Source organism: Zootoca vivipara, chromosome 15, assembly GCF_965207765.1.
Source record: "Zootoca vivipara chromosome 15, rZooViv2.hap1.1, whole genome shotgun sequence".
Taxonomy (NCBI): domain Eukaryota; kingdom Metazoa; phylum Chordata; class Lepidosauria; order Squamata; family Lacertidae; genus Zootoca; species Zootoca vivipara.
In genome coordinates this window covers 30,908,771-30,932,685 of record NC_142598.1, presented here as the reverse complement: position 1 = coordinate 30,932,685, position 23,915 = coordinate 30,908,771, and the positions used below count along the sequence as shown (strand labels likewise).

The following is a 23,915-nucleotide window of genomic DNA, read 5'->3' as shown; positions in this document are numbered from 1 at the left end:
ATGTCAATTCCAACTCTACAATTCTATGACTCTATGAAATGGGAAGCCATGGTTAACTGGAAACATCTGGGTTTCATTGCCGGTTAAAAATAAAGGAAGAGAAAAGGTTGAGCGGATGAGCGAATGCTTATATGGATCTCGGCATGGTATTTTAAAACAAAGTTATATTCTAGTACTAATAACCCATTTCCAAAACTTAATTGTGAAAACCAACATTTACATCTTGAATCCTAAAGTCACGTTTGGGGGGGGGGAACCTGATGTTTATGGTGATATCATTATAGTGGTATCTTGGTTTAAGTACACAATTGGTTCCGGAAGTCTGTACTTAACCTGAAGCGGACTTAACCTGAAGCGAATTTTCGCATTGAAAGAAACGGAAAGTGGATTAATCCATTCCAGACGGTCCTCAGGGTAATTGTACTTAAACTGAAAGTTCTCAATCCGAAGCGTACTTAAACTGAGGTATGACTGTACTATGAAATACACAACTATTGGGAAACAATGTCAAACAATGATTAAATTAGCCACCAGTGTGCCTAATTAGGATGTGGTGAGGCAATAAACTTACCACGGGCAATGATGATCCATTTTCCTAACACAGTGTCCACATCGACTGCAGTGGTGGGAACGCTTTGGTCTCATCATATTACATTTATTACATAATTCCCAAAAGTCTCTTTCTAAGAAAGAAAGAAAATGCAGAGTAGGTTATTACAAACTCTCCACTCCTCCAGAATTGCCATGATGTTTTTGCTTCTTTAAGACCCATAAATTGGGTGTTTTTATTGATGATTTTACAGGGAAAGAACGGAACGTACAAAAATGTCCCATGTTTGCATCCTGATAAGCCAAAATGCACCAGGTGTTTTAGAAGGCCACTGTGATGGCTACAAAAGAGAAAAAGTAAATCTTCCCCCTTTAATTTAATCAAAGTGTAACCTATACAAGCTTTCAGTTTCACAGAACTCTTCATCATGCAAAATGAAATGCTCCCAGAATTTCAGGTAATGCGGTCTATAGATTTTACAAACATCAGAAGATGTCTTATACTGAGTCAGACTAATGGTCCATCAAGCAATCTATTGTGTCCAATACAATATGTTGTGGTGGGTGCTTGTTTGAGAGGTGCCTATGACAGTTTCTCTGGTTTGTGAAAAGGTTCGTGACACCTGCCATGATCAAACTACCTGCCTTCATCAAACTAATGCAGTGACTACAATGAAAATAACCTCTAGACCAGGCACCCCCAAACTTTGGCCCTCCAGATGTTTTGGGCTACAATTCCCATCTTCCCTGACCACTGGTCCTGTTAGCTAGGGATCATGGGAGTTGTAGGCCAAAACATCTGGAGGGCCGCAGTTTGGGGGTGCCTGCTCTAGACAGTAGTCTTAGTGTACATTAGGTCAATAGGACATAACAGAATTGCAAACTGTAAGTCCCATTTACAGTATTTCAAATTAACTTAGGTGCACCTAACACTCTCTGAATAGCACCTTTATGTACAGCTATTTTAAAATTAATTTGGTTTCTGATAATGCATTTGGTTTTGGAAAGGTGCATTTGTGGTGAAAGGGATTTGCATCCAAAGGCTTCCCCCTCTGGCAGGATACAATCCACAAGCTTGATTATTTGCTTTAAGTGAAGTGGAGACATAATTAGATTTTCATATTTGAGGATGGCAAAAGGAAAGCTGACCTGCCCTGAAACGGAAATGGAATCAGGCAAGGTGACATTTGCATGGTCATATCCTTCTCACTAATACACAAGTCATATACAGAATTGTTTTATAGGGTCTTTCAACCATTTCTTATTGAATTTGCTTATATAGACTCATTTATATATATATTTATGTAGGCTCAATTTTAAGTAGGAGAGCTGCCATGTTTCTCATCTTGCTGAAAAATGACATCATTTGCACATTGGCAGTATGGAAACCCAATATTCAAGATCATTAAACTAGTAATAATGCCAGATGGGAAACTGATTTTCAATCTGTTCCCATAAAGCCAATGTCACAAAGGTGTTACTCCTTAATAAGAGAGTAACCATTAACAGAAGGCAAGTTTTCCAATGTGATTTAAAACAGGCAACAAATGAATCTGACCATACCAGTTTGTGCAATAATACAGAAGCAAAGATAAAATTATCTCTGAAATGGTACAAAACCGTCTAAATTAACAGATACAAAATAACATCCATAATCAAAGCTCCTTTAGATTTATTTTGCAACAAAGTTTGTGGAGTTAGCTGGGTTTTGTTGGAGGGGTTTGTTGCTCTTGCTGTTTGTTTGTTTTTGTATCTTTATTATAGATCCCATGATTTATGTAACAATTGTTCAGTTTGGTTGTGCATTTTTAACGTCTTATATACTGTTTATGACCACTTTTGTTAGGTTGTAGTTATGCTTCCCCCCCCCCCCAAGTTGTAAGCCGCCTTGAGCATGGTTCGAACTGTGAAAAGGTAGCAAACAAGTAAAATGATGTACCGGTATTATGTATATATGTATGTACCTAAAGCTTTTAATTCAACAAAATCTAAAGGAATGTGCATACCAGAAAGCAGAAGTCATGAAGTACATTATGTTTTATCACAAATCAAATCTGATAGATCTAAATATGTTGGTGCAAAGTTTCTTGGAACCATTTCTAGTGGTACTGGTGCAAGACCGGTGACTTCAAAAACATTTCTTTGCTTCTGCTAAACCCCTAAAAGAAATATATAGTAGCTTACTGACTAATACACTTTGCTCCTGCAAAGTGGTTGCTCCTGCAAAGTGCTCCTGCAGAGTGGTTCCCCCAGCCACTCTGGGCGGCTTCCAACAAAATATTGAAATACAGAAATCCATCAAACATTAAAAGCTTCCCTAAAAGAATTGTTTCCATGTGGCTGCTCTGGTTCGCCAAAAGCAGCTTAGTCATGCTGGCCATATGATCCGGAAGTTGTCTGTGGACAAACGCCGGCTCCCTCGGCCTATAGAGCGAGATGAGCGCTGCAACCCCAAAGTTGTTTGCGACTGGACCTAACGGTCAGGGGTACCTTTACCTTTATCCCAATTTTAAAATCTGTTTCCTTCAGATAGGGCCTACACTGAACACCCACGTATCTCGCCTTTTCTGTCTGTCTAGCACAGGGGTCCCCAAACTAAGGCCCGGGGGCCGGATGCGGCCCAATCACCTTCTAAATCCAGCCCACGGACAGTCCGGGAATCAGCATGTTTTTATATGAGTAGACTGTGTCCTTTTATTTAAAATGCATCTCTGGGTTATTTGTGGGGCCTGCCTGGTGTTTTTACATGAGTAGAATATGTCCTTTTATTTAAAATGCATCTCTGGGTTATTTGTGGGGCATAGGAATTTGTTCATTTTTTTCCCTTCAAAATATAGTCCGGCCCCCCACAAGGTCTGAGGGACCTGCCGAAAACGTTTGCTGACCCCTGGTCTAGCATTATTGTTGCTTTCAGCCTGTGACTCTTCCCCCACTCCAGCCTTTGCCCTTCCTATCCTCCCCCCCCCAATGAACAGACACACAATTTGCTGCTTAATTAGTCACCTTTCCATCAGCTCAAGCCACCCATTTTAACTCTAAACATGGGCAATGCATGGCCCCTACTGCTAGGTAGGAACAGGGCTTTTTTCAGCTGGAACAATGGGTGCCATCGCCATTCTAAGAGACTAAGAGAAGTGTTCATGGTGAGTTATGCACCTCTTTTCCTAGAAAGATAGCACAGGGTAGGAGTACAATATGACTACAATATGACTACAATAACACTTCCTGGTGTTGTCGCTGTAATTGAGTAGTTTAAAAACACACAGGACAATTCTATTTTTGAATGTTCATTAAATTAAGACCAACCCCCCCAAAATGACAGTTCTAATACCCTTAATTCCATTAAATATCTTATCAAAGCACATGCTTCTATCTGCCTGATAAAGATCCAGGACACTGGTTGTTTAGTGTGCTGCAATTTTTAAAATTTATCTTTTGATGTATGAACCCCTTTTTTGCTCCAAGTAGTTTAAGTAGCATATAAGATACAAAAACTATGACCAATATTTCAGTTAAAAACTAGCAGGGCACAAAGTATTTTATATTATTGCAGCTAAATAAATGTCACCATCACACCTGATACAGACAGAAAGGAGCAATAGAACTTGATGCCATTAGCGTGATGATAGCGCTGTGACCGAAATTCCTTGACAAACCACATCAAGTGGTTTCATGTAGATAGTAAAGACAGACTCAAACCACCACGGGTGTAAGTTCTACTCAAAGTAGACCCACTGAAAATAACATGATTAACTTAGGGCCATTAATTTCAACGGGTCTGCTATGAGTATAACTTGGTTGCATACAAGCTCACACCCGCTGGGTAACATTTAATCAGGGCAGTCTCAAGCACGTCGCGCGCCCTGGCGCTAAGGGGCGGAGATCGCTCCAGCGCCCCCGCCCTCGCAGGGTGCAGCATGGCTTCCGCGCGGCTTTGCCCTGCCTACCGGCCCGGCGCCCTAGCACCCCGCGCCACCGGGACTCTACCTAGAGCCGGCCCTGCATTTAATTCTCCTTTCACCGCATTCTGGAACTTCACTGTAAGATCTCAGTCCATGAAGGCAGCTTGAAAACTGGATGGGTATTGTGGTGAACACATTGAAAGCTGCTGAGAAATCCACGAGAGTCAACCAAAGCACATGCCTTGCGAAGGGTAACCAAGGCAATATCTACCACAAACCCTGGCGAAAACTCAGATTGAAATCACAGAATCATAGAACTGGAAGGGATCCCAAGGGTCATTCTAGTCCAGCCTCCTGCAACGAGGAATCTCAGCCAAAGCATCCATGACAGATGGCCATCCAACCTCTGTTTAAAAACCTCCAAGGAAAGGGAGCCCACAACCTCCCAAGGGAGACCATTCTGACAGCTCTTACTGTCAGAAAGTTTTTCTCTGATGTTTAGGCAGAATCGCCTTTAGTCGGAATACATTTGAAATTGCACCTTTAAAAACAAAACAGCAGCATAAAGAAAGGCGATCCAAAACTGTACCTGTAACTGGTATCTTTGGGCTTTCAGGTAGTCTTCCTGGATCAGCTACTGAGGCTCTCAGTAATGAGACAACACAGAAAAATGCAACTAGGTAGTAACCTGTAAAATATAATGGCAGTCTTCTTAATGAAAATTTTACCAGGCTTTTCTCAAATTACTGAAGAAAATGAATTATATGCACATATCTGAAGGTTCAAATGCAGACTGCTCCACTTTTTGGAAGCAAAAGAAAATATGGGGAGAATAGAGAATATGTCTTGGTGCAACACACACAGCAATGATATAACCTACAGGTGGACTGACTTGCCACACAAATGGCAGAAGCAGTGAGGATTTGTGGCACTTTTGGTTACAAATAAGTAGACTGATGGGCATGGCAGATGGCAGAGAGTCTAGTCTATGCTACCAACTTCCTCTCTTATACCCCCATATTGCTCCCCAGCTCAGTGGACTAAGGGTATAACCACTCCAAGATATTAAAGGGTTGCAGGTGTACTGCAGCCCATAATAAGAGTGGTAGTACCTCAACCTCTGGACTTTTACTTGTGAAATATTTGTTAAAATATAATCTTACAGATACAAATGGGATTGACGGGAAATGGCAAATCGATTACTCAGACAGTCCGTCAGTATTTCCTGAAGGTATCATGCTAGGATCCGTAATCTCAAAACACCCCAGTCAAGCCTAATCTTCCTTCCAGTAGCACCTTAGAGACCAACTAAGTTTGTTATTGGTATGAGCTTTCATGTGCATGCACACAAAAGCTCATACCGATAACAAACTTAGTTGGTCTCTAAGGTGCTACTGGAAGGAATTTTTTTTATCTTGTTTGTGAAATCATACATCCCTGGTACCTCTCGGTACATCTTTAGAGGGTTAATACCAACACATATTTTTAAAAGTTACTTCTTCTGGGAGGAAAGCAGAAAGGATAAACACTGCCCACGTGTGGATGGAACAAGAGGGAGCCACACACTAAAAAAAACAAAAACACTATGTTGCTGTGAAGAGGCAAGGGGAAATGTGCAAAAGAGTACAATGTATAAGTTTTGGACAACCTTTTGATATTCTTGAAAGCACTCCTGAACTTGTTTGCAGGCAGAATTACCAGGACAGCACTCTCAATCACCCCTTTCCTTTAGTTAGGGTTGACATACGTCTGGAAATTCCCGGACATATCCGGAATACTGCAGTCGGGCAGAAATATGCAAAATGTCTGTCAATCTAGATGTATGAAAAAAGCTCAACAACTTTTCTGTCCAGATTTATTGCAACTTTAGCTTCTGATCTTTACTTTTAAAGCTATTTATCTCTCCATCCAGATTATTCTTCTCTTTTGTCTCTTGGCTCCATCTGTTCTGCACAAGCTCACCTGCCAGCTCCCTTCTCACTCTCTTCTCCCATTTGTATCGCCATACAATCTGTTAAACCGGTTTTTATGCCTCCTGTCTTGAGAATATAGTCAGTGCACAAAGCCGATGCAGAACATATTGGGGAAAAGCTATGCAAATATCAAATTAGCTTACCTGAACAGAGTTACAATAACTGTGGATTTGCTTACGAAAGCCAATGAAAATATTGCAATGCTCACCATTCCCCCCTCTGCAGTTATTGGGAACTCTTTTTTTTATTCCTTTATACATGATATTAAAAGAAATTGACTCTTTCCTTCAGAAGCCTCAAAAAAAGCAAAAAAAGCTGCATATGATATATTTAACTGCTGTAATATGTCCGTTTGATTGGCTTTTAACTAATTACCCAATTAGTCAAACAGATAATAATTAAAAGTTTTTAACTGCCTGCAGTCGCACACTCAGTCCGAGTGGAATAAAAGAAATGGTGAGAAACGTTACTTACACAGTATCGTAACCAGTGATATATGCTCCTCTTCATAGTGTGGAAAGAGGATAATTTTTGGAATGAAGAACGTGTTGAAAAGCCAAACAAAGATAATCAGGCCCATACAGAACCAGCCCTGAGGATCAACAACAAAGTGAATCCGTAGACCCATTGTACATAATCTGAAGGCAGCTTGCTCCACGCAGAAAGGGGGGGGACTAAGCCTAAGGAGGAAAATAACATTAATTAGTTTAGCAATTTTATGAAAGTTCCCAAGCTGCGTCAGTAACGCACAAATGAATGACACCACGCATAAAGGAAGCAACCTTCAGCTGTAGGTTAGAGACCACCTTAGAGACCAACTAAGTTTGTCATAGGAATGAGCTTTCTTCAGAAGTGTGCATGCACATGAAAGCTCATACCTATGACAAACTTAGTTGGTCTCTAAGGTGCTACTAGAAGGAACCCTCCCAAAACCCAGGATACAATACAGACTGCTAACAGAAGCAAGAGAAAGAGGAGGATGGGGGATTCCCGACCTAAGGTTATATTATGTGGCGGCCAGCTTCTGCTGGATAAAAGATTGGCTGATTTTAAAAGACCAAGAACTCCTTGAACTGGAGGGATTCAGAAATATTAAAGGGTGGCACGCCTATCTGTTGTTGGAGAAGAAAGGCAGCCAAAGAGAATTTTCAGATCACATATTTAAAAAATCATTATACCAAACATGGATGGAATTTAAAGATTGGGTGGAACCACAAAGTGCTTGGTGGGCGTCCCCAGTGGAAATGATGGCTACAGGCACTTGTGGAGGAAGGGGGAGGTGGCCAACCTATCAAGAATTATTAATAAAAGAAAATGATCAATGGCACTTGAAAACATATGATAAGATCAAAGAGTATTGCCAAAGCTGGTTACACTATGGACAGGTTCAAAGCATTTTTAAATTACATAAGGAAAATGGTTTCCCGGAGAGAGAGTCCAAGCTCCAAGAATTAATAATCAAAGACGGGGAAAAACCATTGGGGAAGATGTATAAATTTCTATTAGAAGAGGAATTAAAAGATGAATTGACCAAGAGTGTCATGATAAAATGGGCCATTGATGTTGGGAAAACGATTTCTGTAAACCAATGGGAGAAATTATGGAGAGTGGACTCTAAATTCACAGCATGTATGTCTATTAGGGAAAATATATTAAAAATGTTCCACAGGTGGTATGCCACACCGGAAAAAATTGCCAAATTTTATAAAGTAGGGGATGGCAAATGTTGGAAATGTAAAAAGAAAATTGGAACTTTTTACCATTGCTGGTGGACCTGCCCAGAGGTGGCCAACTATTGGAACAAAATCTATGAAAAGATTAAAAAAATGCTAAAATGTACCTTTGAAAAGACCCCGGAATTATTTTTGTTAAGTCTCATTCCCTCCACCATACCCAAAGATAGAGTGAACATTCTTTTATATGCATGTGCCGCAGCTAGGATTCAATTGGCAATGAAATGGAAAGGAGATGCAATACCTACAACTCAGGAATGGCAGGAAAAATTACTCGAATATTTGAAGATGGCTAAATTGACAGCTATAATTAGAGACGTACCCAGACAGAGAATCATGAACGAATGGAGATATGTACAGGAGTATATGGAGAAAGAGAATCTAGAATGTAATTTAATGATGTGCTTAGAGTAAAGAAATTGCAAGAGAAGAATTCAGGTTAATATGAAATTATTAGTTATGAATTGTGTTTAGATGTAATTTAGAATTCAGCAATGTATAAACAATATATCTAGAGACGCGTGTTACAAATAATAGGAAGCAACTTTTATTTATTTATCTTTATTTTTCTATTTTTATTTTTTATTTTTCTTTCTTGTTCTTTTTTCTTCTCTCCCCCTTTCCGTGCTTTAGAGCCTAGGCATTTTTATGTATAGGTTAGTGATATTTTTTCTTTTTCTTTTCTTTTTTACTTTTGAACTTTTAATGTACTTTGGCTTGTACTTGATTTGCATATGCGTTTTGTATTTTGGAAATTTCCTGAATAAAGTTTTTTTAAAAAAATTTTTTTTAAAAAAAGACAAAAAAAATATAGAAGGAACCCTCCCCCGCCCCCCAACTACGTCAGACCAACACGGCTACCTACCTGTAACTAGTACTTTTGAACAAACATTGCTTATCATTATTTTTACTTACAGTATTTATTTTTAGGGGCTTTACATTCAACACATAGTTCCTAGAGTGGTTTACAAAACAGATGACAATAAAACACACTAGGAAAAGCATTGTCATTAAAATAAATGATAAAACAGTATCTTAAAAAAAAGAGAGGGCAACAACCAAAAGCTTCAAAAGTTGGGGGAAAATAATAATAATAATAAGAAGAAGAAGAGGAAGAAGGAGGTTTTGTGTTTTTTTTTTTTTTTTTTGCTTGGTGCTGATAAGAGAGGAGCATAGGTGCCAGGCAATTCTACCTGGGAAGAGTAGCTACATTACGTACCTACAAAACCTTAGCCTTATCAGGATTAAGCTTCAGTTTGTTGGCTCTCATGAAGCCCATTACTGATTCCAGTCGTTGACTCAGCACTTCTGCAACTTCACCTGAAATCAGACATAAAAAAGAAACAGAGTTGGGTGATTTATTATCCTGTTTCTACTGCAAACTAGCAATGGGGGCTTTGTGACAAAGTATTTTCTACAAATATTTCCCTAATAAAAATAAGGGAGAAACATTCCTATAGAACAGATCTTTTTTTCTTTTTCTTTTAAAGGTGAAAGTTGCACAGCCACCATCTTCTTGAGCACCTTGCCTAAGAACAAGATATTTGCAACTGACCAGGGCTTGTGAAATATTTGTTAGAATAATATGCGGGTGGCACTGTGGTCTAAACCACAGAGCCTAGGGCTTGCTGATCAGAAGGTTGGCGGTTTGAATCTCCACGACAGGGTGAGCTCCTGTTGCTCCTGCCAACCTAGCAGTTCGAAAGCACGTCAAAGTGCAAGTAGATAAATAGGTACCGTTCCAGCGGGAAGGTAAACGGCGTTTCCGTGTGCTGCTCTGGTTCACCAGAAGTGGCTTAGTCATGCTGGCCGCATGACCTGGAAGCAGTACGCGGGCTCCTTCAGCCAGTAAAGCGAGATGAGCACCGCAACCCCAGAGTCGTTCATGACTGGACCTAATGGTCAGGGGTGCCTTTACCTTTACCTTAGGACTTGTGATAGCCATGGGGGGGTCTGGTATAGGTTTCCTTAGGAACCATATCACAAACAGCTTTTCCAAGCTGGCCAGAATCACCCCATTTGCAAAAGGGCATTAACCACATCCTGGACTCAGATGGTATCAGCCATGCCAGGAAAGGGCCTGGAGGATATGTTATTGCTGCACCTCTCTAAGCAACTCATCCACATCCTCTGGTCATAGAATCATAGAACTGTAGAGTTGGAAAGAACCACAAGGGTCATCTAGTCCAATGCAGGAATCTTTTTTTGCTCAACATGGGGCTCAAACCCATGACACTAAGATTAAGAGTCTCATCATAGCTGCCAAGTTTTCCCTTTTCTCGCGAGGAAGCCTATTCAGCATAAGGGGAAATCCCTTAAAAAAAGGGATAACTTGGCAGCTATGAGTCTCATGTTCTACCGTACTAAACTAGACTAACCAGTGTTCTCAACATCTCCCTTGACTGAGCTATAGAAACGGAGGCATTTAAGTCAAGGAAAACATGAACGTTCCTGGACTAGGTTTTCAACAGAAGTACCCGTATATTCCGGCGTATAAGACGACTGGGCCTATAAGACGACCCTCAACTTTTCCAGTTAAAACATAGCGTTTGGGATATACTCGCCGTATAAGAAATACAACCTGGCGTATAAGACGATCTCTGACTTTTGAGAAGATTTTCCTGGGTTAAAAAGTAGTCTTATACGCAGGAATATACAGTACTTGCTCTGCCAAACAGAGAACTTGGCAAGGAAACTTAAAAAAAAAGTCCCTCAGATTCCATCCGCCAAACATACTCATAGATCCATCATCCCTGTAGAGATTACCGCCAGTGTAAACTTCATTGGGAAATGATTTGATCGTGACATAGAATCAAACTCCCACAGGTTCAAATCAACTTGTTTAGGAGCAGGCTGTACATGATCATAAACTTTAAACAAATCAGACATGTCTCTAAGTGGCGGCTTTACTCTACTCCCAATTTCACACTTTGCCTCCAAACCATAAGTATAGATCAACCAAACGTGTTTCAAATCTCTCTCGAGCAACCCCCAAACTTCTCCTATATAAATTCTGCACCTGCATCCAATTAAGAATTCAAGTAGTCATATTTAAAGTCCTACACCAGCTGGGCGGGGTAATAAATTATTATTATTACTATTATTATTACTACTACAAGTCAAACTGCATTTCTTCTTCTACACCTACACACACTGCCACTGAACTCCACCTAAATTCCTCTCTTACTTGAATATCACAGATTGCATGAACAGCCTTTCTAATCTTCTCACCACGTCACAACTAACTTTAAATAGCCGTTGCAACTCCTTTTACTTCTGTGAGCTCCATCAAGCACAGGAAACCAAACACAGAGCAGGTTGCCCGGCACATTTTCCTGTATTGTGCCATAAGTGCTGAGAATTTCATCAACATGTGCAACTTTAGGTGCTGTCTTAGCATATTGTGTTGTTGTTCAGATTAACAGATTTTGCATCTCTTATGATATCTGCCATATCAGGAAATTGGCACGGGCATTTTCTTTTTGCTGTAGTTAAAAAAAGTTTTCTTTACAAAGGTGCTACACATGCTACACATGCAGTTGCTTACATTTGGGTAAGATGGCAATGATGTTGCTAGGGGGTCTGTGGGAAAGGCCAGCATCACTGCTTCATCGGTTCTCATTTTTACAACCACAGAATCACAGAACTGTAGAGTTGGAAGGGACCCTGAGGGTCGTCTAGTCCAACCCCCCATGTTGCAGGAATCCTGCCCATAGCTGTCCTTGGGTGCATTATTGCAGTTTTGCCATTAATCATTGGAAGGCACAGCATAACAGCTAGGCATACCAGGGATGGGAAACCTGCAGCTGTCCAAATATTGCTGGACTCTAAACTCCCATCGACCCCAACCAGCCTGGCCAATGGCCAAGGATGATGGGAGTTGTAGTACAACAGAATCTGGACACCCACAGGTGTTCCACCCCAAGGCAGACTCCTGTATGGCTGTGACAATCCTAAACAGGAAAGTAAATACCACTGAATTCAAAGTAAGCATGGTTGGGAACACGCTACAAGTTGTCTATCAGCAGAACTCTGCCAATTAGCCTCCTAGTGACAGCAAGAGTGATTAAACCGACAAATAATTATCGTAAAAAAAAAAAAAGAGGGCGAGTTGTGAAACCAAGCGCTACAGAATCAAGAAAAATGCAAGCATAACAGAGGAAAGACTGCTACTGCTATTAAACTTTGCATAGCTGTCAAAGTGTTATACAGGAGGAAAACTTGGTTATCTGTAGTTTCTGGCAACAGTTGGAGACATTTTTGTTTCAACAAGCTTCTCCAGCTGCTTTAAGTGTTAATTTAGTAGTGTTTTTAAACCTGTCTTTAGTTATTTGCTTTTAGCATTTATTTAGTTTTTTTTTTTAAAAAAACTGTTTTTGAAATTATTCTTAGCCATTTTTGTGGTACATCTGTAAAATGCCTTTGAGACACACGTAAAAGGCAATTAACACATTAATTTAAAATTACTGTAAATGAATTCAACAAGTTTATGTGCAATCAAACCAAGGGACCTCCAGGGTGCTGGTAAACTTTTTCTTTGGTGTATGCATGTTTCCAAAGTGACACTGTTGTAAACCAGCCCTCTTAGAACACGCACCCATTAAGCAAATAATCTATTTCAAAAAGCTAATCCCAGTGTGCCACAAAAACGTTTAGCAGGCATTTCACACCTTCAGTTGTACTACCTATATCATATATTGCTAATCTCAGCCAACTGCAAAACTAAAGAGCATGCTTTCACACAGCCAATAACAATTATTCCCAACAGACCTACTACATAAGTTGGTACATGCTTACACACAGAGCACAACTGTGGTTAAGGTAGAAATAACTATTAAAACTATCTTTTCTAATAATTTTCTGCCAGGTAATATAACAATCACTTAACATTTATATTGGCATCCAGGCACTTCACAGCCACAAACCAGTAATTCATAGCCATTAGTTCAATGGGTAGCTTGAACTTTATGATCTAATTATGGGCAAAATATATGAGCTGAAACAGGTCTGTGTGTGGTGACTTCATGGAGATCATTAACCCACTGCTAAGAGCGGGAAATGGCTCTTTGACTCAAACTGAGGATATTTTCTTACTGTTATCTGAAGGAAAGGAGTTTAGTAAACCAGGTGTGGCACAGGTTTATCTCCAAATGGAAGAGGAGGAGGGGGGGAGGAGGAGGAGGAGGAGGAGGAGGAGGAGGAGGAAGAAGAAGAAGAAGAAGAAGAAGAAGAGGCGTCAAGTTTCTGACCACCATCAACAATGAAAAGGGTTTGTTCCAGTGTAATAAATTGGTATTTGGAGCGGCACCTTCACTCGCAATTTGGTATACAGATACTATGACCAGTTACAGATACAATCTGGATGACATCATCTAGTGATGAGGATCAAATGAAGAACCTGGAACGTGTTCTCAAGAGGCTGAAGGAATGTGGATTATGAATCAACTGTGATAAATGTGAGCTCTTCAAGGAATGAGTTACGTACATGGGACAGACCGCAGGCACCAAATGACTACACAATTCACATGAAGAACTTGAACTTGGAGGCACTTTTGTTTCAGCAAGCTTTCCCAGGCACGTAATTTTAGCATGCAATTTTCAACCTGCGATTTTGGTAAAGATCTTTATTTTTTAAAATAACTTATTACAACACACTATATATAACCTGTGTTTTCTTTTTCAGTATCTTAAATTAATATTTCAAATCAAGTCACTTAAGAGTTATAGAGGTGTAGAGTTGGAAGGGATCCCAAGGGTCATCGAGTCCAATGTAGGAATCCTGCCCACAGCTGTCCCTGGGTGGGCTCGAACCACCAACCTTCCAGATGCATTGACCCACTGTGCCACAAGAGGGCCAGAAGCCTTTCGTTTGAGTAATCGGTATATAAATTTGGTTACTTAAAATAATCATCATCTAACAATTAAATAATTGCTGCCTTTGAACTGCCCCAGGTGATTGCTTCATTCCCTCAGCATTGCAACCTCTGACCCTGCCAGGCACTGGGGCTGCCAATCACTGGGATGTCTGCCCTGGCAATGGTGCTGCCAGTTATTCCCTCCCCATGAACATGCTTACTAGGCATTGGCAGCGCCTTTGTAGTCAAGTCGGGCAGCCACCACCATTCATCTCTCAAACTGTAATGCCCAACACAGGCAATGCATTTTTGGAAGTATGAGATGCATGGGCGTAGCCAGGATTTTTGTTAGGGGGGAGCAGCCAAAGGGGGAGGCAGAACCTCAGGTAATTGAGCACTTGCAAAGCTTTTCAATAATATGTGTGGATCTAGGCCCCACCCCTTTGGCTACGCCCATTATGAGATGACAGCTTCGTAGCACCAGCCCTACACATCACAGAAGCAATAGAAAGGTATTGGCCAAACTGGTTGGCCAACCACAACCTTTTTCTGCTCCAAAGCAATATAGAGAGCCAGGAAGTCTCAGGCCTGCCTCCCAGGAGAGCAAACATTGGGCTTTCTTAAACATGTGATATCGAGAAGCCAGGAACACAACAGCATTATTACTATTACTATTATTAATTTAATTTGTATACCGCCCCTTCAGGGTAGTTTAGAACATAGAAACACAAAAATATATCACATAGCAACAAACAAAAATAATAAAAAACCTCCCACCAGTTTAAATGGACACAGATTGTTTAATTAGCCAAACGCCTGGGAGAAGAGGAAGTTTTTGCTTGGCACCAACCGAACCTACCTGGGGAGACCATTTCACAAGCAGGGAGCTACCCAAAAAAGGCCTGTTCTCGTGTAGGCACCCTCTGGACCTTTCGCAGAGGAGGCACACAAAGAAGGGCCTCAGGTCGTGATCGCAAGGTCCAGGTTGGCTCATATGGGGAGAGGCGGTCCCCCCGAGATATTGCAGTCCTGAGCCATCTAAGGCTTTATAGGTCAAAACCAGCCCTTTGAATTGGCCCTGGAAACTAGCTGGTAGCCAGTGCAGTCGAGCCAAGATTGGCGTTATATGCTCAAACCATCCTGCCCCAGTGAGCAACCACAAATTCTGCACCAGCTTAAGTTTCCGAGCCGTCTTCACAAACAGCCCCACAAATAATGTGTTGCAGTGATCCAACCTGGTGGTTAGGCTGACTCGATAGGAGTGCAGCTGAACCACCAGCCGAAGCTGATGGAAGGCACTCTGCGCCACTACCGAGGCCACCTGAGCGTCAAGGGACAGCGATGACCCAGAAGCATCCTCAAGTTACATGTCCACACCTTCAGAGGCAGCATAATCCCTTCAGGCGGGCTTTATTGGTCCTTGCCTAGCCGAGACACCTGGATCTCCTCAACTGCAAGCCAACAAGCTCCATGGAAGTGTCAAAAAGATGTGTGTGTGTGTTCCTCAACCCCTTCCCAGCTCCAAGCTTGGGCAGAAGGGTTCATGTTTGATGGTTCTTTGGACCATGAGGTGGTGGTGAGGGACACTGGGCTTGCAGATGGCCCTGGTGGTGGAGGAAAGCGAGGCTTCTCCTTGCCCAGATGTGAAGGTGAGAGGAAGGAGGAGAGGGAGAGAGAGAGAGGGAGAGAAGAAGAAGAAGAAGAAGAGGGAGAGGGAGAAGGAGAGGATGAGGGAGAAGGAGAGGATGGGGGAGAAGGAGAGGATGAGGGAGAGAGAGAGGGAGAGGGAAACCCCGTCCCCACACCACCCTCCCCTCCCCTTCCCCACTTCCCTCCCTCCCCCCCCACCCCGTTCTCCCTCCCCTTGCCCACAAGTGCAGGAGGGCCAGGAGCATCCCGGCCCACAGCGCCCCCTCGCGGCACTCCCCTTCCATCCACTCACCGGTGGGAGGCTCCGCCGACCCTCATGTGCCCCATGCACTCGGCCGTACTCCGGCTTCCGGCTGCTGTTCTGCGCACGCGCACCGAGGGGGAAGCAAAAAAAAAAAAGGCTCTCTCAATCGGAGGAAGGACGCTGCGCGCTTCCCGCCCTTCGCCTCCTTTGCTGTCAAAACGACTTCCTGGCGCTTTTGCAGGCATCCTAGCAACGGGAGCACGCGGGCGGAGGGGTCGCTTCTCCCTGGCCCAGAGAGCTGGAAGTCTTTGAGCAAGCGTGGAGCTACAGAAGTGGGGGAATTGCTGTGTCCCCGGCGGGCAGAGCAGAAGAAGCTACATGTATCCTCATAATAATAACCCAGCGCAAACTTTCTTGGGAGCATTAAGCCCCCGGTGGGACTTGCTTGTGAGCAAACATGAGAGGCGGCGCCTGCAAACAGCCTCGGCGCGCCTCAGGGAAGGCGACGGCGCGCTTCGGTTGCGGATCCAAACTGCTCCAAAATAGTTGGGTGTTTTTTAAGTGCCATGCCTGGGAACATTTGCTTAAAGCGCCTTATTCGTCGTTGCATGCCTCTTACTGCTTCGTGGTGTTACATTTGCAGGCTGAATGTTACTGTTACCATGAATCCGGAGTTACAATGGTGGGATGGCTCCATACTTGCAGCCACCAGTGTGGGTTGCTGGGTGCAATCCTAAACGCGCTTTTTAGGAAATAAGCAGTGCTTTTTTCTGGGGTGACACAGGCGTTACGTATACCCCTAAACATTTTGTGAATCTTTGTACTTTTGTCCAGTGCTGGATTTACGTATAAGTTAAACAAGCTATAGCTTGGGGCAGACATCCCCAAACTTCAGCCCTCCAAATGTTTTGGACTACAATTCCCGTCATCCCTGACCACTGGTCCTGTTAGCTAGGGATCATGGGAGTTGCAGGCCAAAACATCTCGCACTTTGGGGATGCCTCCATTAGGGCCCCACTCTCTTGCCCCCCCCCAATCTACTTCTTAATTGTATTTCAGTTCAACATTTGATAAAATACATACAGTGTTTTGTTATGCGCAAATGGCTTTAGATACCTATTAGGTCCATAAATTACCATATCGCATATATTCAACACAAAAAACAGCGACGATATGTTGTTGACAAAGGACAGCTGGGACATATAAAGGGCCCCATTACCTTCAGTAGCTTAGGGCCTCGTCAAACCTAAATCCGGCCCTGATTTTCTCTATTTACTGTGTTTATTTGTCCCAATTTGAACTATAAAATGGCAATTTTCTTGAGTGAAAATGAGAGTACCCCTAAACATTTTTTAAAAGAAAAAAAAGCACTGGAAATAAGTACCGCTGAACTCTGTGGGACATAGGTGCCGGTTGCCTGGGTGCCTGAGCACCCACAAAATTCCTCATGAAGGGGCCAGGCACCCACAAATTTTGGCACCAGTTTCATGCACACTGCATGGCACCCACTACTCGGGCTCCCATGGTCGTAGGGCCAAGCTGGCACTCCTGCAGCGGGACCTCTGAGTAAATATGTTTAGGAGGAATAAATATGTATTTTGAGAAGGAGGGAAATATTTGGACCACACTAATCAGGAGTGCAACAGGGTGGATACTGGAAGATCATGCTTGTTGTAGGTCATATTACTCTGGAGTAAATGTTCTCCCTAGTGGAAATTACAGCCCCACTTCTTTCATATAAATGGACACTGGAAGAATGGCAGGGGTGCGGAGTACAGAATGTTATTTTAAGGGGCAATTCACTTGTAATTGCTGGAAGTAATCCGGAATATGCCTCCCACTAGAGACTCAGAAATGATAAGAATACCCCATTGGAATCAAAGTTCCTGAGAGCTGTGAATGCCAAATGCATATGGCTGAAATAAAAGAATAACCTACGAACAAAACAAAGAATATTTAGAAGGGATGGAGTGGGCCACAGGAATGGAACATATCATTAACCACATTGATAATGAGCAATTATTGGTACTAGCAAGGACAGACCCTGAGGAACTGGAGTGGGATGAGGACCACCCTAGATCCAGGGACCATCATTCCAATTCTAGAGGGTGTATTGATGTGTTCGTTCCAAGAATCCATCCCTTGCTTAATTTGTAGCTTTAATTTATTTCATTGAAACCCAGTTGTGCCAATTAGAATTTGCAGCTCCCATTATTTCCTACGAGCATCCAGCTGGCTCTCGTTATTTCCAGCGGGCATCCTTGCCATCCATTTTGCAGATCACAAAATATTTGGGGGAGCCCTAACAGAAATAAGCAAATAAGTTGGGTATCCCATGTTTCACATCTGCAAAGTTATTTTCTGACAAAAAAGATAAGGTCAACCACAATTTACCAACACATTATTCAAGTCCAGCAAATTCCCCTTATGGGGCTATGAAACAGAAATGTTTTAAGAGAATTCTGGCCTGAGACAAATCAGCGATGGCTGGTCGCCATAAGCAGCTCAGAATGGACAGCAGTTTTGCAGCTCCCAGCTGGGAATAATGCCTTGAGCACCCATAACTGATGCACATACACAATCTCTTGGCTATGGAAAGCCACCCCCCATCTGTCTTGAGTGGCATGGTGCCCACTCTAAATTAGTCTGACTTCTGCCCTCCAGCAAAAGTCCTAAGCAGATCCTAAATTGTAATAGATGAAATGGGTAGTTTAAAGATTATCACCATGCACTGCGATATGTATTTAGTAAAAAATAATAATGTACTTATTGGATAAGTGGTGAGTGCTATAATATACATGCTTTTAGTAGGATTAGACTCAAGTTCTGAAATAAACTAGAACAATTTCAAATCTCACATTCACTACACATGCAACACATGACGAAACGCACAATAAACAATGGTTGGGGCTTGTTAACGTATAGTGGTAGGTCCTGGTGATATCTGCTTCACCATTTACTGGAGTCGCACATTCTGTGTATCCTGAACGGCAATACAGCTCTGAAAAGGTACCGTAGAACCTGGGAGGCTGTAATCGGAAGGCAACTAAGCAGTGCAATTTAAACCGTGTCTACTCAAAAGTAAGTCCTAGTGGATTCAATGGGAATAACACCCAGGCAAGCGTAGCTCAGAATGTTGCTTTAACTATTTTTATTATGAAAAGTAAAGGGTGCAAGGAGGCTTGTAAGATATGACTGGCCAATAATTTGGAAACCATAGAATCGGAGAGTTGCAAGGGTCCCCCAAGGGTCATCTAGTCCAAACCCCTGCAATGCAGGAATTTCAGCTAAAGCATCCATGACAGGTGGCCATCCGACCTCTGCCTAAAAAACGATCTCGTTGCTCTGTGTAAACTTCCAGAGGGAGGGAGAGCATTGTGCAGGAAAACAACAACGATGAAGAGTCTTGTATTATCTTAGTAACAATCCTAGGATAGCCCAGTTGGAAGAGCATGAGACTCTTAATCATGGGTTTGAGCCCTATGTTGGGTGAAAGTTGCCTGCATTGCAGGGGGGTTGGACTAGATGACCCTCGGGTTCCCTTCCAGTTCAGCAATTCTATGGGGGCATGGGCGTAGCCAGGAATTTTTTTGGGGGGGGGAGGTCACCGGTAAAAATCCCCCCAAAATTACGGGCAGGGGGGCAGGCTTCTGCTGGAGGGAGGGCAGAACCTCAGTTAACTGAGTCTTTTTAATGTTTTTCAATAATTTCTGAGGATTTAGGAGGGGCAGCTGTCCCCCCCCCCCCCTGGCTACGCCCGTGGGAGCAACCAGGGTCCACTCCCAGCCCCTAGACCGCCCCTTCTTCATGGGTAACCCTGTTCCCTCGAAACCCACAGTGGCAAACTACACATGCGCTCCTGACTTGCAGGACACAGGCTCTGTAGCAAGAGGATCGCGGCGACCATGTCTCCATGGCGACGGTTGGTTGCACAGCGCCCTCATGCGGCTTGGGACGGATGTCGAACTCTCCCTCTTCGCCAGCTAGGCTAACGCGCGGAAGCAAAGGGAACCGGGTTTGGGGTTTTGTTCGTGCTGTTTGGAGCATCGGGATGGCCTGATCCTACAGGACTCAATAATAATAATAATAATAATAATAATAATAATAATAATAATAATAATAATAATAATAATAATAATAATAAAAGTAGTAGTAGTATTCAATTACAATACCGTAATGGCCTCATTATAACAATGCGAGATTGTAATACAATTACTAATACCAATCATTCATATGCCAAATTATATAATTTAGGTGGCCCCCCACATGCTAGAATAGATGGTTCGATGATTTTACTTTATATCTGTGTTCCATTTTATAATTTGGCATAATATTTGGTTTAATAGATATATATTTGTATAATTTGGAATAATTGGTTTGATATGATTGATTTGTAAGTGAAAATCTAATAAAAATTATATATATATATATATATATATATATATATATATATATGTTCCAAAATATTATTAATTTCAATTACACTCCAGTCTAAATAACAATCCCTTATACCTGTACAACAATTGCAATATTAACGACCTCCATTCATATTGACACATTAAATGATTTATAAACCTACAGGTAAAGCAGTGATCATAATAATGGTTGAACCCCGCCCATCTGATTGGGTGTTACTGTACTCCACTTATGGTGCAACTCTTCTATGCTCATAGAGAATAGTGCGCATGTTACATTTGTCACATGCTGCTCCTGAAAACAACCTCTCTGTGGCTACCTGCCTGTCTTGCCAGAGTGGTATGTGCTCTGGTTATCTCCCTCTTGGACTACTGCACTGTGTTCTACGTGGGGCTACCTTTGAAGGTGACTCAGAAACTACAACCAATCCAGAATGCGGCAGCTAGACTGGTGAGTGGGAGTGGCCACCGAGACCATACAACACCAGTCCTAAAGGATCTACACTGGCTCCCAGAACATCTCCGAGTACAATTCCGAGTGTACAGCAGCAGGTGTTGGTGCTGACCTTTAAAGCCCTTGGTGGCTTTGGTCCTGTATACCTGAAGGAGCATCTCTATCCCCATTGTTCAGCTTGGACACTGAGGTCCAGCTCCATCTATCTCAGTATTGTCACCATTCAATGGAAGTGGTCTTCCAGGGGTTCAGGAATAGGACATTCATAGCCCTACCTAGAGATGCCAGGGATTGAACTTAGAGATGCCCTGCTCGCTCCCATTGCTCGTTCCCTGCTCCTGCCAACCTAGCAGTTCGAAAGCACGTCAAAGTGCAAGTAGATAAATAGGTACCGTTCCAGCGGGAAGGTAAACGGCGTTTCCGGGCGCTGCTCTGGTTCACCAGAAGCGGCTTAGTCATGCTGGCCACATGACCTGGAAGCCATCTGCGGACAAACACCGGCTCCCTCAGCCAGTAAAGCGAGATGAGCACCGCAACCCCAGAGTCGTCCGCGACTGGACCTAATGGTCAGTGGTCCCTTTACCTTTACCTTTACCAAGTGATGCCATGGAAAGAACCTCTATGGCTCTTCTCCATGCACACAGCTTTTACGACATGTTAAAATTCATTCGTTGACAGTTTTCAAGCACTGAACTGGTTTGAACATGGCATTGAAATCACACTAAGTATTGTACACTTCAATCAACTCTCCTTCCGAATAAAATATTTCAGTCCAATGACTTCTGCCTAATGCAATAACTTTTCAGATATTTACGCTTCATATAAAATTAGCATCTTTAAATTTCTTCTTTACTAAATTTAGGAAGCAAACTTAATCAGATCTCTATTGATTTAGGGCAGCAGATAATTTCGCTTTTCTCTATCTGGAAAAGCTACAGCTTCGGAAGGAGGTCTTTATTGCGATGGCTGTGGAGATAAAAGTTTCTCTCGCAAAATGGGAAATATAAAGCTAGCTTTTAAAAATAGTGGAATAGCGCTTTTAAACGATATGACAGTCTTAGCTGTTTAAAGCAAAATAATAATGATGATGACATGCTTCATGTCAAGGCTGTTCGCAATCTTGTTGAGCCCGGTTGTCCTCAGTACAAAGTAGGAACCAGAAAGGTTAGACAGACTGTGAGCCTCTCTTTGTGAATGAGAGGATTTAATCTTGTTTTCCAAGACACTTCCCTGGCACTAGTTACATGAAGTGATAACTTTGCCGCCTCTAATAACCATGCTGCTTGGGGGGTGGCAGTGGGGGGTGATGTTGTGTTAATTGTTGGAGCCATGCACCCCAGCGTCACAAATGGGGCCTCCAAAGGGGGGGGGGGAAGAGCTGAAATACAACAGAATAAAACGTTTATTCTGCTGAGTTTTAAAAGGGCTTGGGAAGGGAAAGGACTTGTGACATTGACCCTTGCTGGAGCAAGACTCAGTCCCAACTGGGTTTACCAGTTGGAGCGCTGAGAAATTGTGAAAGGAATTAAGTTGTCTGGAAGGTTTAATAGGTCTTCCAACCACAGGGCCAGATTTAGGTTTGATGAGGCCCTAAGCTACTGAAGGTAATGGGGCCCTTTATATGTGATATTTTAGGGAGCAGGCTAGCAGGCAGGGCCCATTACTTACATCATAGGAGCCTACACAACACAAAACACTGTTGCTGTTTGTAAGTTTTATTTTATTTGTTTTTTTTTCTTGTATTTTGGAAATTTACATCCAGTTTTTTTTCCTTTAGTTTTTTTGGGGCCCCCCAAGAGAATGGGGCCCTAAGCTATACCTTGTTTAGCTTACATGTAAATCCAGCACTGTTCAACCGCAATGAAATTGCAGGCTTATCGGGTCCACAGAAACAGGCTTGTGAAAAATCTGGTATAGGAAGAATATTGACTCCTTTCTGTAATTCTTGTAAAGTCAACCGACAGGTTGTTTCTTAAAACACACCTGCTGTTTGAGAGAGAGAGAGAGGGGGGGGCATCCAGGTATTATGGCTTTGAGTGCTACAAACTTAAGTTGGAACTGTGTAGTTCAGCTGCAGCAATGCATTCTGCATTGATCCTTAAAAACCTGCAAAGCAAAGGGGAAAATACGAACAAACCAAAACCCTTTCCGTGTTTGGAAAAACAACCTTGTGTCTGATATTCCTAAATATTGTACAGCCATGCAGAACCTTCCTCTGGAGTTCCCTGATGTCTGTGTTATGTTGTTGTTTATAAATTACCACAGGAACCACCAGCTGTCGTCATAAAAAATTTATTGGCACTCTGTAAATATTAAATCAGCATGCTAAAATCATGCCATGTGTAGCGGCAGCTGATGCTCTCTTATGGAGGCAGCCTGCAAGAGAAGACATGGCACTTTGTTCTATAAGCCTCCTACACCAGAGGGATGTTTTGCAATGCTAATGCAGGTTTTGGTCATTCCCATGCATTTAAGGCATGGATCTCTAAACCAGAATCTCCGCTTTCTCTTGCCATGCGTTAATATGCGCACCACCACATGAGCTTTTCACTCCAAACATATGCATTTAGCAAACTTTTCTGATGCTGGTGGGCCAGAGATGTTATGTTTCCACTTTCAAATGATATGCATGAAACAGAACTAACATGACGTTGGTTTGCCACATCTAGGCCCATCTATTCTCCTCAAAATTACACTGGACGCATGCTTTGGGTTGCAATCCTAACCATGTGTATTTGGAATACAGCAGCCTTGAAATAAGTAGGATTTGTTTAGGCAGTTGAATCGGAACATTCTGTGGGTAACTATTCTTGTGTTGGGATAAATCCATACATTGAGAGGATGGTTAAATTTTAGTTTCAAGCAGGTTTGTTTTGTTACCTATATATCCGTGACAAAATACTGGGTTTTGTTCAGAAGACGCAGGAATAGTATTACTACCAACATAGTGCAAACAATATATGCTTTTAAATTTTCAGCTTCACAGCAATCCTGTAAGGTGGAAATGATGGGAAGGGATACTGGCTTTTCAAAGAATATCACGGAAAGCAAGCTCAAACAACTATGTTCTTCCTTGAATATCTGTAACAAGAACTGGAACCACCTCATGCTATCTTAATCAGTATTTTTCAGTTAAGGTG

At 42.3% G+C, this 23,915-nt stretch overlaps 1 protein-coding gene across 1 annotated transcript in view; it reads right to left on the bottom strand.

Moving 5' to 3' along the window:
* The window catches only part of ZDHHC21 (zDHHC palmitoyltransferase 21), a 45,369-nt gene extending 29,326 nt beyond the window's left edge, over positions 1-16,043 (bottom strand). The window contains exons 1-5 of the mRNA XM_035141168.3: positions 15,955-16,043; positions 9,377-9,477; positions 6,899-7,104; positions 5,041-5,139; positions 572-683 (exon numbers count right to left, since the gene is read on the bottom strand). Coding sequence (XP_034997059.3) covers positions 572-683; positions 5,041-5,139; positions 6,899-7,052 — 365 coding nt within the window. The 5' untranslated portion in view covers positions 7,053-7,104; positions 9,377-9,477; positions 15,955-16,043. The remainder of the gene's footprint in view (positions 1-571; positions 684-5,040; positions 5,140-6,898; positions 7,105-9,376; positions 9,478-15,954) is intronic.
* Between the last annotated feature and the right edge of the window lie 7,872 nt (positions 16,044-23,915).